General features: G+C 39.4%; 1 protein-coding gene across 1 annotated transcript in view; it reads right to left on the bottom strand.

The window, feature by feature from the left end:
* The window catches only part of Asb3 (ankyrin repeat and SOCS box containing 3), a 57,730-nt gene that overhangs the window by 8,064 nt on the left and 32,065 nt on the right, over nt 1-17,601 (bottom strand). The window contains exons 7-8 of the mRNA XM_032916598.1: nt 15,977-16,174; nt 1,665-1,925 (exon numbers count right to left, since the gene is read on the bottom strand). Coding sequence (XP_032772489.1) covers nt 1,665-1,925; nt 15,977-16,174 — 459 coding nt within the window. The remainder of the gene's footprint in view (nt 1-1,664; nt 1,926-15,976; nt 16,175-17,601) is intronic.

The raw sequence follows: 17,601 nt of genomic DNA, 5'->3' as shown, positions 1-17,601 counted from the left end.
AATATATTACTAGAATATGAAAACTTCAGTATTGTATTTTCCAGGAGATCTCACATCATTATACACATGAAATACAGTCACAACTACAAAAACTTAAAATCCTAGCAAATTACTCATCCAAGTTCAGCTATGCAGCCTTACATTGTTTGAAAAAAAAAATCCAGAACTACTATATAACTGTTAGGTCTCCAACCCTAGACAAATGGCTACGGTTAACTTATCAGAGCAGGCGCTGTCCATCAGCCTCTCAAGTACCCATTAAGGAGACATCCTGGTTGGTCTATCCTACCACCTATGATGAACTCTCCAGCCCAGTGACTGGGCTGGGCCTTTCCCTAGCTCCTCTTTCATACATAACTCAGCCATTTTTGTTTTGCCAGTCTCTTGGTCTTTTGGTCTCCTGGGATCTTGGTCCCTTGTTCCCATTTCTTCCTCCCTCCACCCCCACTCTCCTCACATGTTTCTGTTCAGTAAAAAGATCATGTTCACTCTGAAATCTCCCAGATGCTCTCTTCTACCTATAATAAAAACCTCAACTTCTTAGGAACAATTATACCCTTTTAAAATTTCTTTTTCTCATTCAGTTAGTACAAAACAAATTCCTTTTATGGTCAATTTCTGCGGGCATTCCAAGAAAACAACTGAAGAAAGGAAAACAGAAAGGGCAGTTTAGTTGTTGGTTTCTCAGAAAGCACATCGAGAAAAGGGAGGGATAGATACAGATATCCCGGAATGTAAAGTGACTTTTTAGTAGTGAGGTATATAAACCGGCATTCTCAATTAAGAACGCTAAACTAAATAAATAGATCATTTATTTGTTTAACACTTTTCTATTTCAACAAATATAAGAAATGGAGTATGTGTCAAGGATGTATTAACCACAGGGGGGGAAAAATCTCAACTACTTATACATGGAGTAAGAAAACCATCTGAACTGAAAAAGAATAGTAGTATATTTTATGAACCTTTGGGGCTATGTTCAATATTGCACCCTCCCTACCAAGCACTGACTTAGTTGGGTAGAGGACAAAGGATAATAGTCAAAATTTAATTATTTTTCTTTCACAGGTTTTGGAGAGCAAAGGAAAACTATCGATATTTAATTCCTTTTCCATCCGTAAGTTTTCCTAATTTAGAAGTAGGCAGGAACACAAAAAGATGGCACAAATTCTGAGATTTCACAAAGGATAGAAGTAAGAGAACTACTTCATTCTTTTGGGTGCATGAAGTCAAAGCAAAGTATGTTGAAACAATCTTGTCACCTAGAATCCTGACTCAACATTCATACAATCTCTTATAAAGGGCTGACATGATAATCAACCAGAACTAAGTAAGTTATATCCTCAGATACCCTGAAAGCTACACCTTTCCTAACCTCGTGCATGTAGACACTTCTTATAGAACTTTGTGCTTTAACATCCTCTTCACTGTTTGCAGCCCCCAACTCTTTCAAACCAGCACAGCTACCAGTGGTCAATACTATGACACAACGCAGTTATGGTGGTCAGTACACATACACAAGGACACCAGTGCACACATGTACAAACACACACACACACACACACACACACACACACACACACTCCATAGACCAGACATCTCAAGAACTGATTTTGAGGTAGTCTCATCACCAATGGGAAAGGCTCACTAGAAGGATTTCTTACCATGAGCTGCTGCACAGCAGAATCAATGGGTCAAATCCAGCAAGCAGGAGATGTGGCAACCATGCCTTATATTTTGTTTGTGCTTTAACTGCATAACTTACAAATTCAGATGTATGATTCCAAGGTACCACCAGGCAACCTTTCTTCAAAAAACAGCAAAACATTGAAAACTTCTCATACTTGAGGCAGTATGCCAAGTGAAGTTCATTTAACTGGGCTCCATACTTCAAAAGAATATTCACAACTCCAGAGAACTCACAGCTTCACAAAAAAACAAAACAAAACAAAACAAAAACAAAGAAGTTTAAAAGTTAGACTGCTAACAAATACTTATTAAATTTCTAATAGTAGTTACAACTGGGAATAAAATAGGCAGTTGGTATAACTAATGGCTTTTACATGCACTAAGTTTAGATGGAGATGAGAAAGAAAACTTTATGTATCAATCCCTCTGCATTGTTTGTACTTTCAGCACTAAGATTTTTAAAATATCTTTCACAAAAAAAACCCTTTTTCAAACTATAATGTTTTTTTTTTTACAAGTAAGCATTTTGGCTATAATATTTTTTTAAAAAAGCCAATGAAGAACATGGTAAGTCCCTGAAGATGGATTCATTCTAGAAATCTCCATGTTATATATCCTTAGCCAATTTCCACTGTTTTATATTCAGCAAATATGAAGGTAGGTAGGTACAGATATCATACTTATCATACAGGAAAGAATTTCTAGTAAAAGTTGTTCTACTAACAATTCTGTATTATGAAGTTAATTTCCCTTTTAAGCACTTCTGTGAAATAAACATTTACCATTTTTACCTATTAAATTATTGCTTAACAACAGATAATCAAATACTGATAGTTACATGGAAGAAAAGCAGGTGTAATTCCCATTTGAAAAGTCACTGGGCACAATTAGGTAAAACTGCATGTTAGAGAGCACAGCCCAAGGAACCACCTAGCTGTGTAACTCTAAGTGAATTACATTACTTTTCTAGCACTGCATAGCTATATATGAAAACAAATAAATAAGTGATATACTGTATACATTTAGGTAAATATATTTATAGACATTGAGATATGCTATGTAAACAAATATAAAATGTAAGTAAGGATTACAATTTTCAGATTTCTTATTCAGTTATATAATCTTTGGAAATTTGTTCAAAAGATAAAATTCAAAGTAAATTATATACCACTTGTGGAAATTTGAATTAACAGTATTATCTGGGACCCTGTGCCACTGCTTTCTGTACCTAGATGCCGCCAGGAGAGAGCTGGTCTCCCAGGAGTGCTGACACACAGGCTTACAGGAAGGTCAGAAATAACACAGAGAGCACAGGTGAGACCACCACTTCTGCTCAAATGCCTGGCTTAAGAGGAACCCACCAGGAGCCCTCCTGACACAGGAACAGATGAGCAGACTGGGATAGGATCCTTCTGGTTTTGGTCTGGGCCCAGAGCTGACCCTGTGTTATAGTTCTCTGTACCCAGATCCTGCCTGGAGAGAGCTAGTCTCCCAGGAGTGCTGACACACCTGAGAACACAGGTAAGACCACCACTTCAGCTCTGAGGGACCTGCCCAGAGCCCTCCGGACACAAGAGCTGAGGAGTAGTCTGAAACATGATCCTTCTGGTTTCCATCTGGGCCTGGGGCTGACCGTGTGCCACAGCTTTCTGTACCTAAATCCCAATAGGAGAGAGCTAGTCTCAAAGAAGTGTTGACACACAGGCTTAAAGGAGAGTCAAGCCACTCTGAGAGATAGCAAGACCAGCTAACACCAGAGATAACAAGATGGCAAGAAGCAAGTGCAAGAACCTAAGCAACAGAAACCAAGGCCACGTGGCATCTTCAGAACCCAGTTCTCCTACCACAGCAAGTCCTGGATACCTCCACATACCAGAAAAGCAATATTGTGATTTAAAGTCACATCTCATGATGAGGTTAGAAGACTCTGAGGAGGACATAAATAACACACTTAAAGAAAGACAGGAGAACACAGGTAAACAAGTAGAAGCCCTTAAAGAGGAAACACTAAAATCCCTTAAAGAATTATAGGAAAACACAAACATAACTATCCAGTATATAAAGATGGAAACAGAAACAATAAAGAAATCACAAAGGGAGACAATCCTGAAGATAGAAAACCTAGGAAAGAGATCAGGAGTCATAGGTGCAAGCATCACGAACAGAATATAAGACATAGAAGAGAGAATCTCAGGGACAGAATATACCATAGAAAACATTGACACAACAGTGAAAGAAAAAGCAAAACACAGAAAGATCCTAACCCAAAACATCCAGGAAATCCAGGACACAATGAGAAGATCAAGACTAAGGATAATAGGTATTGAAGGGAGCAAAGATTCCCAACATAAAGGGTCAGTAAATATCTTCAACAATATTATAGAAGAAAATTTTCCTAGCCTAAAGAAAGAGATGCCCATGAACATACAAGAAGCCTACAGAACTCTAAACAGACTAAACCAGAAAAGAAATTCCTTCCGTCACATAATAATCAAAATACCAAATGCACAAAACAAAGAATATTAAAAGCAATAAGGGAAAAAGATCAAGTAACATATATAGGCAGACCTATCAGAATTACACCAGACTTCTCAACAAAGATAATGAAAGTTAGAAGATCCCGGGCTGTGGGATGATGTCACTGGTGAGGCAGGTACAAGATAGAAAGAGGCCTGTCATTGGACGAGAAGGAAGGATGGGCGGGAGAAAAGTTTGAAGGAAGAGGAGGAGACTGGAATGGAAAGGAGGAAGAGAAAGGAGGGACAGGGAGAGAAGCCATGGCAGAACAATATGGCAGGTGATGTTAAGATTCCACGCTGTACCTTTACAGGTTGTTATGAATGTTTTTAAGGAATGGATGTGTATTGGGCTTTGTATGTTTAGGTGGGCAATTATATCTTATCAATTAGGCCAAAGGTTATTGTGCTGTGTGTTCTTTCATGTAGCGATTTAAGTGTAAGAAAGTGTGTGGCAGCTGATCTGGGCCACCACAGAGTTGGGATGTGTGTTTCTGGCATGGAAACCTGCCTTGGGAACTAAATCGGTAAAAAGATTGCTGCCAGGCTCAGAGAGGCCTTTGGCAATGTGATATAGGATGGAGCAGAACAGGTGAGACGCTTTGCTGACTGAGAACTAAGATATCCAGCAGATATCTTGGGGCACTGTGGTGCTGAACCTAGCGGGATAAAAGACAGACTTTTTTATTTTTTATATTTTTACAACAAAACTGGGCAGATGTCATACAGACCCTATGGAACGCAAATGCCAGGCAGGCTTCTATATCCAGCAAAACTCTCAATTAACATAGATGGAGAAACCAAGATATTCCATGACAAAACCAAATTTACACAGTATCTTTCAAAAAATCCAGCCATATAAAGGATAATAGATGGAAAATTCCAACACAAGGTAGGAAACTATACCCTAGAAAAAACAAGAAAGTAATCTTCTTTCAAATAACCCAAAGGAAGATACCCACATAAAAATTTTCACCTCTAACAACAAAAATAAGAGGAAACAACATTGGTCCCTAAATCTCTCAATATCAATGGACTCAATTCCCCAATAAAAAGACATAGACTAACAGACTGAATTTTGCTGCATGCAGGAAATACACCTCAGTGACAAAGACAGCCACTTCCTCAGAATAAAAGACTGAGAAAAAATTTCCAAGCAAATGGTCTCAAGAAAAAAGCTTGAGTGGTCATTCTAATGTCAAATAAAATTGACTTTCAACCAAAAGTTATCAAAAAAGATAAGGAAGGACAATTCATACTCTTCAAAAAAAAATCCATCAAGATGAACTTTCAATTCTGAATATATATGCTCCAAATGCAAGGGCACCCACATTCATAAAAGAAACTTTACTGAAGCTCAAAGGACAGATTGTACCTCACACAATAGTGGGAGATATCAACACCCCATTCTCATCAATGAACAGATCATAGAAACAGAAACTAAACAAAGACACAGTGAAACCAATAGAAGTTATGAACCAAAAGTATTTAACAGATATCTATAGAACATTTCATCCTAAAACAAAGTAACTCATGGTGCCTTCTCTAAAATTGAGCATATAATGATTAACAAAACAGGTTTCAACAAATACAAGAAGATAGAAATAATTTCATGTATCCTATCAGATCACGACAGACTGAGGCTGGTCTTCAGTAACAACAAAAATGACAGAAAACTCACATATACATGGAAGCTGAACAATAACAACTTGGTCAAGGAAGAAATAAAGAAAGAAATTAAAGACTTTTTAGAACTTAATAAAAATGAAGCCACAACACACCCAAACTTATGGGATAAAATGAAAGCAGTGCTAAGAGGAAAAAAAAGGCTCTGAATGCCTCCAAAAAAGAAACTGGAGAGAGCATACACTAGCAGCTTGACAGCATACCTAAAAGCTCTAGAACAAAAAGAAGTAAATACACTCTAGAGGAGTAGACTGCAGGAAATAATCAAACTCAGGACTGAAATCAACCAACTAGAAACAAAAAGAACTATACAAAGAATCAACAAAACCATGAACTGGTTCTTTGAGAAAAATCAACACGGTAGACAAAACCTTAGCCAGACTAACCAGAGGGCACAGAGAGAATATCCAAATTAACAAAATCAGAAATGAAAAGGGTGACATAACAATAGAAACTGAGGAAAATCCAAACAATCATCAGATCCTACTACAAAAACCTATATTCAACAAAACTTGAAAATCTGGAGGAAATGGACAATTTTCTAGACAGATACCAGGTACCAAAGTTAAATTGGGATCAGATAAACCATCTAAACAGTCCTACAACTCTTAAAGAAATAGAAGCAGTTACTGAAGGTCTCCCAACCAAAAAAGCCCAGGACCAGATGGGATTGGTGCAGAATTCTATGAAACCTTCATAGAAGACTTAATACCAATACTGTCCAAACTATTCCACAAAATAGAAACAGAAGGAACACTACCCAGTCCCTTCTATGAAGCCACAATTACTCTTATAAACCACAGAAAGACCCAACAAAGAAAGAGAACTTCGGACCAATTTCTCTTATGAATATCGATGCAAAAATATTCAATAAAACTCTCACAAACTGAATCCAAGAACACATCAAAATGTTCATCTATCATGATCAAGTAGGTTTCATCCCAGGGATGCAGGGATGGTTCAATATACAGAATTCCATCAACGTAATCCACTATATAAACAAAGTCAAAGAAAAAAACCACATCATCGTCTCATTAGATGCCGAGAAAGCATTTGACAAAATTCAACACCCCTTCATGGTAAGAGTCTTGGAAAGATCAGGAATTCAAGGCCTAAATAAAGGCATTATACAGTAAGCCAGTAGCCAACATCAAACTAAATGGAGAGAAATTTAAAGCAATACCACTATAATCAGGGACTAGACAAGGCTGTACACTCTCTTCCTCCTTATTCAATATAGTACTTGAAGTCCTAGTTAGAGCAATCAGACAACAAAAGGAGCTTAAAGGGATAGAAATTGGAAAGGAAAATGTCAGAATATCACTATTTGCAGATGATATGATAGTACACTTAAATGACCCAAAAGTTCTACCAGAGAACTACTAAGCCTGATAAACAACTTCAGCAAAGTAGCTGGATATAAAATTAACTCAAACAAGTCAGTAGCCTCCTCTACTCCAAGGATAAATAGGCAGAGAAAGAAATTAGGGAAATGACACCCTTCACTACAGCCACAAATAATATAAAATACCTCAGTGTGGCTTAAACCAAGCAAGTGAAAGATCTGTATGACAAGAACTTCAAGTCTCTGAAGAAAGAAATCGAAGAAAATCTCAGAAGATGGAAAGATCTTCCATGCGCATAGGGTTGGCAGGATTAATATAGTAAAAATGGCCCTTTTGCCAAAAGCAATCTACAGATTCAATGCAATCCCCATCAAAGTTCCAACTCGATTCTTCATAGAGTTAGAAAGAGCAATTTGCAAATTCATTTGGAATAACAAAATACCCAGGAGAGGAAAAAGTATTCTCAACAATAAAAACACTTCTTCGGGAATCACCATCCCCAACCTCCAGCTATATAACAGAGCAATAAAGATTAAAAAACAAAACCAAACTACAACAAAACAAAAGAAAAAACTGTAAGGAATTGGCAGAGAGACAGAGAGTCAGGTAGATCAATGGAATCGAATTGATGATGCAGAAATGAATCCACACACCTATGGTAACTTGATCTTTGACAAAGGAGCTAAAATCATCCAGTGGAAAAGAAGAGAGCATTTTCAACAAATGGTGCTGGTTCAACTGGAGGTCAGCATGTAGAAGAATGCAAATCGATCCATTCTTATCACCCTGTACAAAGCTAAATTCTGAGTGGATCAATGACCTCCACATAAAGCCAGAGACACTCAAACTAATAGAAGAAAAAAGGGGGAAGAGCCTCGATCACATGAACACCGGGGTAAATTTCCTGAACAGAACATCGATGGCTCTAAGATCAAGAATTGACAAATGGGACTTCATGAAATTGTAAAGCTTCTGTAAGGCAAAGAATACTATCATTAGGACAAAATGGCAACCAACAGATTTGGAAAAGATCTTTACCAATCCTACAGCTGATAGAGGACTAATATCCAATATAAACAAAGAACTCAAGAAGTTAGACTCCAGAGAGTCAAATAACCATATTAAAAAATGGGGTACAGAGCTAAACCAAGAATTCTCAGCTGAGGAATATTGAATGGCTGAGAGGTACCTAAAGAAATGTTAAGCATACTTAGTCATTGGGGAAATATAAATCATAATGACCCTGAGATTCCACTCTACAGCACTCAGAATGGTTAAGATCAAAAATTCACATGACAGCACATATTGGCGAAAATGTGGAGAAAGAGGAACACTATTCCATTGCTGGAGGGACTGCAAACTGGTAAAACCACACTGGAAATCAATCTGGAGATTCCTCAGAAAATTTGAAATAGATCTACCTGAAGACCCAGCTATACTCTTGGGCATATACCCAAAAGATGCCCCACCGTGCCACAGGGGCGTGTGTTCCACTATGTTCATAGTGGCCTCATTTGTGATAGCCAGAAGCTGGAAACATCCCAGATGTCTCACAATGGAAGAATGGATACAGAGAATGTGGTTCATTTACACAATGTTTTAATAGCTATTCAGCTATTAAGAATGAGGGCATCATGACAATTTTGCATGGACAATAAATGGAACTAGAAAGTATATTGAATGAGGTAATTCAGAACCAAAAGAACATGCATGGTATGTACTCACTAATAAGTAGATATTAGCCAAAAAAGTACAGAATACTCAGGATAAAATCCACAGAACTCAAGGTTTACAAGCCAAAGGGCCCAAGTGAGGATGTCTCAATCTCACTTGAGAGGAAAAAGAAAGCAATCACAGGGGGGGAGCTGGGGGGAAACAGAGGGAGAAATGGACCTGGGTGGGAGAAGGGACAGGGAGGAGAAAAGGGGAACATGATCAGGTATTGAGGGGGTGGGGGAAATAGGACTGAGGGCCAGCAGAAAGAATAAAAACAGGCAACCTCAGGAGGTAGGAATTCGGGGAACCTTCTAGAACGTACCAGAGACCTGGGAGGTGAGAGACTCTCAGGACTCAGAGGGAGGAACCTTAGATGAAGAGGGAACTTGTAGAGTCCACCTCCAGTAGAAAGCCAGGGCATCAAGTGGAGGGATGGGCTTGCCATCTCACAGTCAAAAACTCTGAAGCAGAATTTTCCTTGTCTAAAAGAACTGCAAGGACAAAAATGGAGAAGAGAATTCAGTGACTAGACCAAGTTGGGATCCATCTCAAGGGGAGGCTCCAAGGCCTGACACTATTACTGTTGCTATGGTATGCTTACAGATAGGAACCTAGTATGGGTGCCCTCCATGAGGCCCAACAAGCAGTTAAAAGAGTCAGGTACAGGTACTTACACCGAAATAATGTACAGAAGTTGGGGACCCCTATGGTTGAATTATGGAAAGGCTGGAAGAAGCTGAGGAGGAGGGTGACCTGCAGTCTCAACTAACTTGGACCCCCAAGATCTCTCAGACACTGAACCATCAACCAGGCAGCAAACATTAGCTGATATGAGGCCCTGGACACATATATGGCCTGGTCTGGCCTCAGTGAGAGAAGACTCACCTAACCCTTGAGAGACTTGAGGCCCCAGGGAATGGAGAGGTCTAGAGGGGTGGGGGTGGGTGACATTCTTTTGGACACAGAGAAGGAATGGGATGAGTAACTGTTGGAGGGCAGACCGAGAAGCGGACAAGGACAGGACTGTAAAAAAGGATTAAAAAATGATATTATTATTATTATTAATAGAAATAAACCACACATGCTCTAACATAAAAAAATATACAACTGCAGGAGGATAAGGAGAAAGCTCAGTCAGTAAACTGTTTGCATTACTGTCTATGAGGACATGATTTTAATCCCCCAAAAATCCATATTTAAAAAATACAACTATGGTGAAAATTCAATGGAAGAGTGCTTGCCTAGTATGTTCAAGGTTCCAGGCTCAATCTTTAGCAAAGAGAGAGAGAGAATGAAAATGAGTTCATAAATACAACCCTAAAGCACTTGTGAAGAGGGGGGAAAGAAGGAACCAAATGACCAGTTGTATCATACAAAATGTTATAGAAGCTATTACTGCAGGAGGAAAATAAGGACGCTGCCTTCCAATGGTAGATTTACATTTTTTAAGATTTAGTTTGATTAGTTTTAACTGTGTGTATTTGCATGTGATTACAGGTGCCCATAGATGCCAAAGACATCAGATCCCCTTGAGTTGAAGTTAGAGGCAATTGTAAGCTATGTGACTTGGGTTTTAGGAACCTAATCTAGGTCCTCTCCAAGGGCATGGCCCATCCCTTCAGCCACCATGACTGAATATAATAAAAACACTTCTTGCCAGGCGCTGGGGCACAGGCCTAATCTAGCGCTGTGGAGATGGAGGCAGAATTGCAAGATGGAGGCCAGCCTGAGCAACGAAGAAAAACAGTGGTGAAATGGAAATTTCTGACTTCTTTAAAAACTCAGTTGTGACATGTAATGTTTCTAGGGAAGCTGTCATGTTTTTCTGGAAGCTGCCTTGTAAGAGGGCATGTGATGTTTTACTGAGGACAATTGAGAGGGCTCCTGATATTTGAAAAGGGTATAAATAGAATCCAGCAAACAGTGCAAGGATGCTCTTGCATTGGTACACCGTGCAAAGTTTCGCTGGTCCGCACTCAGTAGAGAGAAACACACCAAAGAACTCATGCTATGCCAGCTGATTCTGGTCACTTCTGTTGTGCCGCCACTACTGATTCACATTTGATGTTTGCTATTGGAATGGACTGCTGGTATCCTGACAATGAACAGTAGAATTGCCCTAAGGAACCACTTGTAAGCAGGTCTACAACCTTCTTTTCCTATTAACTTTCTTTTTCTCTTGCCTCTAGTCAGTGGGCTAGAAGGGAGGCTAAAGCATTTAAGGACCCTAAGTAAAGTAGGTTTTGAAAAGTAGAAGTCTACACAGTGGTGCAAGATCAGTAATATCACTAGCAGCAACAACAAATCCAATAATGTAACTAAACTGAAATAAAACCCACTAAACTTTCTTGCTAGTGGGAGCAGAAAAAGTAAAGCGCGTGCTACTTAACAGACAGCCATTATAGCACACAGACCTCCCCAGAGTCAGTGTCAAGGAAAGGGAAAGCTGTAAGGGTACTGAATGACTACCTCAAGGACAAGAAACAAGTAAGTGTGGGCAATGGAGATGCTGAAATGTTATGGGTTCTCTATGCAAACTTGTTAGATGGAGCACAGAAGTGCTCGAATGCTTCAGTCAGCCTCCCAGTGTTTTGTCAGAAGTATTAGAATCATGAAAGATTGTGTGTGCTGAAGAACCAGGAAAATTTGAAGATGTCATACAAGTGTTTAAGGTTTGTTACAAGAAACAGGAATTCACTGTCCCTCCAGAGGGAAGCAAAAAAGAATTTCAGGGATTCCAAGACATGAAAAGACTCTCCTGCTACCTAAATGTTCTGTGCTGAGTAGCATAAATGACAAAGAACATCCTACCTGATTCAATGGTGATGATGCAAGGAGACAGGGAAGGATATGAAACTCACTGCTACAGGTGACAAATAGCCTTTGAAAAAAGGGATTGCAGAGCACCCTGGTTCCTGGTTAAGAAGGTTTGAACCCTGGTGACCCTGTAGGCAGCTCGCCTGTCTCCCAGGAAACCAGGCCAGTCACTAGCTACAGCCCTCCATAGATTTGTGGCCATCAGTCATAAAAGGGCAACCCCCCCCCCCCAAGCCCTACCACAGGTAGAGGACATGACCTCAGGTCACATAGGCTCAGAACAGATCTCCATTATAATGAGGTACCCAAAGGCCTGAAGGCTTAGCCAAAGAAGCTTTCCTTTCCAGACACTCTTCCCTGCAAAAGGAATTTAATCTCAGGCCCACCCTGAGAAGTGGGGTATGGTTTTCACCATGACAATAAACACCTTAAAACCACGGACTATCTCTTTTCACCAGGATCTGCTCTGAGGAGCAGTGGAAAGCCTCCCGGTACTCCCAGTGGTGGTCGCCACCAAGCTCAAGCCTACAGCCAGCCATAAAGCCAAAGACTCATCCCCGTGGGGCTAGCCAAAGCTCCCCCTCTTTCCATCCATTGGGCATTCTGGAGGCACCTGGATGCCCAGCAACCTGAGAACCAGACGGCACTGGCCTCCTTGCAGGCTCAGGGACCCCCAAGCCAACTCCTGCTCTCAGACTGAGCTTTTCCCCCTCCTCCTTCCCCCTCCCCCATCCCCGGAGCAGTGTCCCGGGATGCCCTATGGCCCAAAACCCGCCCAGTGGCTGCGGCAAAGGGAAAGCAAGGTCAACTTTCTGCATCCTGCCCCCCTCCAAGCAGCAGAGCCCTGAGGCTGAGCCAAAGTGGGACCCCATTAATCCTACAAACCACTTGAGTTCTTTCTATGGTACTAATCAACTAATGTTATTTACTAGCATTTTAGAACTCAGAGGTGAAAATAGAATACATTGCACAATTTCAGTTAATGCTGGAAGCCTATGTAATACCTCTCCCACTAAACATCATCTGTCTTAATCTTGTAAATAGCATGAAGCAGTCTAGAACTTCCAATTCTAGAAAAAAATAATTGCAATCACAAGTACTTCAATCACAAGAATACTGTTGCCTGATCCACTTCTCATTAGAAAGAGCAAAATGAACGTTTCCCAAAAAGAGGAAAAGGAAGAATAAAGGAGGAAAGAAAAAGAAGGGGAGCAGCAGCAATCTCTGATGGTGTAAACATATAATCCCAGAAGGAAGAAGGCATAGAAAGGAGAATCCTGGAAGCTCAGGAGATAACATGAGAGGGCTTATACAATGAAATTATTAAAGTTGTGATTAGAGTGGGACTCAGATTAACCAGAATTTCAAACCTTCATACTAAAATGTGGAAGCTTAAATTTGAAACAAATAAAATGAACTATTTTATATAGAGAATGTCAGTATAGATTTTTAAAAAGAGAAAAATACAGTAAATACAGTCAATACATTGTTTTGTTTTTCACATTATGTGTGTGTGTGTGTGTGTGTGTGAGAGAGAGAGAGAGAGAGAGAGAGAGAGAGAGAGAGAGAGAGAGAGAGAGAGAGAACACATAAAACTCAGAGGACAATTTAGAGGAGTTGCTTTTTTCTGTCCTGTGAGACAAACTCAGGTTGTCAGATTGGTGGCAGGTGCCTTTATCTATCCACTGAGTCGTCGGGAGGAGGAGGAGGAGGGAGGAGGAGGAGGAGGAGGAGGAGGAGGAGGAGGAGGGGAGGGAGGGGGAGGAGGAGGGGAGGGGAGGAGGGGAGGGGAGGAGGAGGGGAGGAGGAGGAGGAGGAGGAGGATTCCACCGTGAAAAGGGCTTAGAACTGACCACACCATGGAGAGGAAGGTGAGATGACTGAAATGTAGGCACGAAGGAAAGCAGCCCCATGGGAGGGCCACCCAAAAAGAAGAGGGCAGCAAAAACAAAATATAAATTTAGAAAATGTTAACTCAGGATTACCAGAGGGGAGTGTGTTCTAGCTGTAAGGAGGTTTGGAAATGCCCAGCCATCGAACTAGTAAAGCATATTAAAATTAAGCTGGTGTGTGTGTGTGTGTGTGTGTGTGTGTGTGTGTGTGTGTGTGTGTACGTGCACCAGTGCTCTTGTAGGTATGTCACAAATCCAGAGAGCTCTGGTAGGTGGCTAGAAGCCGATGGGAGCATTAAGCATATTAACAATTCACCACTACAATAATTAAGACTCCAACAAAGTCATTTAAGTTTGTAGTATACCTGTAGCCACTTCTACATCACTAAAAATAATATAATCTATGGCCTGAGGAGTCTTCTGGGTAAGGAATGGAAAAGGCCTGTGGCCTAATTTTCTGGTGGGTAAAGCAAATGTTTTCCCATGAAGAAGGATGTCTTGCCCCACAGCAGAATGTACCTGTTGTTGAATAAGGGGTGCTTCATTAGACCAAGGAGAACTAGAGATAGACTGTAAGTCTGTTGGGGAATGTATTCTGGATGCCAATCTAAGTATTCCTGAACTGACAGATATCCCCATTCCTTTGTACTTGAGGCCCAAAAAAACAAACAGAATCTGAAAATTGTCCAATCTTTTAAAGATGACGTTGTTAATATGTTGTCAGAAAGCTATGGACAAAGAATGTAAGAAGCCCAGGACCAAAGTCCACAAGATTCAGTGTTTGTTATTTCAAGTGTCGTGCAACACAGATGGCAGCATATCACTCTGAAGAAACAACATACTGAGAAAGTAAGAAGGCTGTAGAATATGCTAAATTTTTAGCTAAGAGAATGAAAAATGCCCGGAACAGATCATAAAGAGATGTAGCCTATCCTCAACTGAGAGCTTCTACTTCTAAGTCTCAGTCCAGTCAAATGTGAGAGTCTTGAGGCTGGAGAGATGGTTCATCAGTTAATAGCACTGGCTGCTAATCTGGAGGAGGACCTAGGTTCAATTCCCAGCATACACATAGCAACTAGCAACTGTCTATAACTCCATTTCCCTCTCCTGGCCTCTGTGAACATTGTAAAATGCAGTGCATGGACATACATGCAGGCAAAATACCCATGCACATAAAATAATTAAAGTGTTATTAAGAGCAATAAATAAATGGTCAGACCTTTAAAAAACAGCATCTATTTACACAACCGATTAGCATTAATGGAGCACAGGCATCACTTTATATGGTTTTTCTTATAGTCTTTATTATTTGTGTTAGGGTTAGGGGTTAGGGTTAGGGTTAGGGTTTGTGTAAGTGTGTGTGCATGTGTGCCCATAGAGAGGCTACATGACAACCTTGGCTGTCATACTCAGGAAGACCATCCATTTACTTTGAGTTAAGAGTCTTTCACTGGTGTGGAACTCACCTATCAGGCTAGACTATCTGGCCAGCTTCCTCAGGAATCCTTCAGTCACCTGCCTGCTCCCTAGCACTGGGATTAAATGTACACACTTGTACACCCAGTAGATTCTGTGGAATGAATAAACTCAAGTATTCATGTTTACTAACTGAACTATATCCCCATCCCCATATTCTCAATCTGTTGTTGTTGCTTTGATTTTTAAAAAACAAGGTCTTTTTACATAGCTCTGGCTGTCCTGGAACTTACCATGTACATAGATTGACTTTTTCATCTGCCTACAAGGATTAAAGGTATGAGCTACAACATCTAGCTAATGATGTCTATTTTAAAACTTTAGGAGTTCCAATGGCCAAATACTTACATAGCATTAACTCTTCATTATTTTAATTCAAAGAACTATAGCAGAGTATGAGAAATTAATATGACTTTAAAATGTAATTATGATATACATTAGAAAATGCTACATATCAAATATGTTAAATGTAACAGTATTTGAAAACCACAGTTTATTCTAAGGCTTGTAAACTTAAAAAAAGAGGGGAGGTAAAGTTAAATAATCTGAAGCAGTCAGTACCTTACTTGATGAAGTTTCATTTCTGATTCTTGACATCAGAGTAGGCTTGCATTTACACTAATACATTTAAAGTATTCCTAAAACTGTTATGCAAAAATTGTAATCCAGATCCAAAGGGAAACCATCTGGCATTATCAAGCTCACTTCTGCTAAGCTGAAGGACAGACTTCTTCTAGGTTAGCAACTTAGCTTAGTACTAACAGAGATACCAAGTTTCCACTATGAAGAAAAGTTACTTGGGAATTAAAAACAAGAAAAATGTAACACATGTACATACTCCTTTTGCAAAGCCATGCAGAGAGGGGAACTGAATCCAAACACCAAGCACATTTGTGCGTCTGGACTATAGCCGTTCTGGAGTAACGTTTCTAGGCACTCTTCCCGTCCTCCAAATACTGCAGAGTAAACAGGGCTCACTTTGTCTGGTCCAGAGTCACAAGCCCGGTTAGTAAGTGGTATTAACAAGTCCAAGGTCCTTCAAATACACAAATGGAAGAATATTTAATATTTTCAGGTGCATAAGAGTAGACAAAATCTTTCCCGTAAATATTTTAAGAATCACCCACTGACTGGATGATTTAAAGACATCTTTCTGTCTTTCCTATATTTTCTAACTACAGTGAATGTCTACATGCTTCATAGCTACTACAAAATGTTACCCATAATATTGCTTAATGCAAGCTTAAATAGACCTAAAAAGAACTGAGTAATATAGTAAATATATCTGTTTTCCTCATTAAGTGTTATTTGCCTTACCACCACCACGACCCATGCCAATTTTATGTTTGATATTTCAGGACCTAATAAATTATTTAAATAATTAGTACACTAAATATAAACTAGTTGAGAAAATAAGGGGTTAGGGATATTGCCCAGAGGGTAGAGTGTTTGTTCATTAAGGTGGGCCTGGGTTCAGCACTGGGGATTGTATAATGGACAGATGTGGTAACACAACCCTGTAAGTTAGCAGTCAGAGATGGAAGCAGAATAGTCATGACTTCAAGGCTTACCACAGTTGAATAACAAATTCCAGGAGCCAGGGCTACTCAGCAAGGCTCTGTTTTACATATGAACAAGTAACAGAAAACAAAATAAAGTATTTCCTTCTCAAATATTAATCAGTTTGGTTTCCCATTAATAAGAATTTTAAAATATAGCAAGTGACATAAAATGAGAAATTACAATTTTAATCAGAAGAAACTAACTTATAGTAAAAAATTACAATCACAGGAAAAAACATAATCATTAATATCTGAGGTGGATTTATAAAGGAGCAATTGCTAGACAGAGAATGCTTGAAAAAAGGATGGCTAAAATGTAGTTCTTAGATTGTCTGTAATCTTGCCTCAGCAATTAGCTGCCGAGAAGACTATTCAGCTCTGAAGATAAAACTGTAAGGACTAAATAGCTGGGAAATTCCCCTCCTTCCAGGACTGTTTCTCTTGGTTGCTTTTCCTTCCATAAAACAGACCTAACATAACACTGAAGAAGAACTGAAATCACAGATGCACCTTTGAAGTAGGCTACAGACGAAATCAGTGCAACAGAATTTTCAAAATTGAACACAATTAAGAATAAATTCCTATGAGAGCTTGGTTATCAATTTAAAACTAAGAACAACTGTTTAAAGATTTTTTTCTAAATAAGATAATCAACAATTAGAAGAAATGGATTTAATTTTTTTTGTAAGGACATAAATTGAGTGATAAGGAATTATGAACAAGAAAAAGACTGGAGAAAGGTGAAAGTGTCCAAAACATAAATGAAAGTCTCAAAGAATAATAAGTTTTAAAAAGCATTTAGAGGAATTACCAAATATTGAAAACAAGTATTTTATTAAAACTAAGAATCTGCTTAACACCTTTTAAATAAGCATGTCTCAGTTCTAAAGAAGGGCTAGAA

This window comes from Rattus rattus, chromosome 11 (genome assembly GCF_011064425.1).
Source record: "Rattus rattus isolate New Zealand chromosome 11, Rrattus_CSIRO_v1, whole genome shotgun sequence".
Classification (NCBI taxonomy): domain Eukaryota; kingdom Metazoa; phylum Chordata; class Mammalia; order Rodentia; family Muridae; genus Rattus; species Rattus rattus.
The sequence above is the reverse complement of the archived record's forward strand: the minus strand, read 5'-3'. Positions and strand labels throughout refer to the sequence as shown.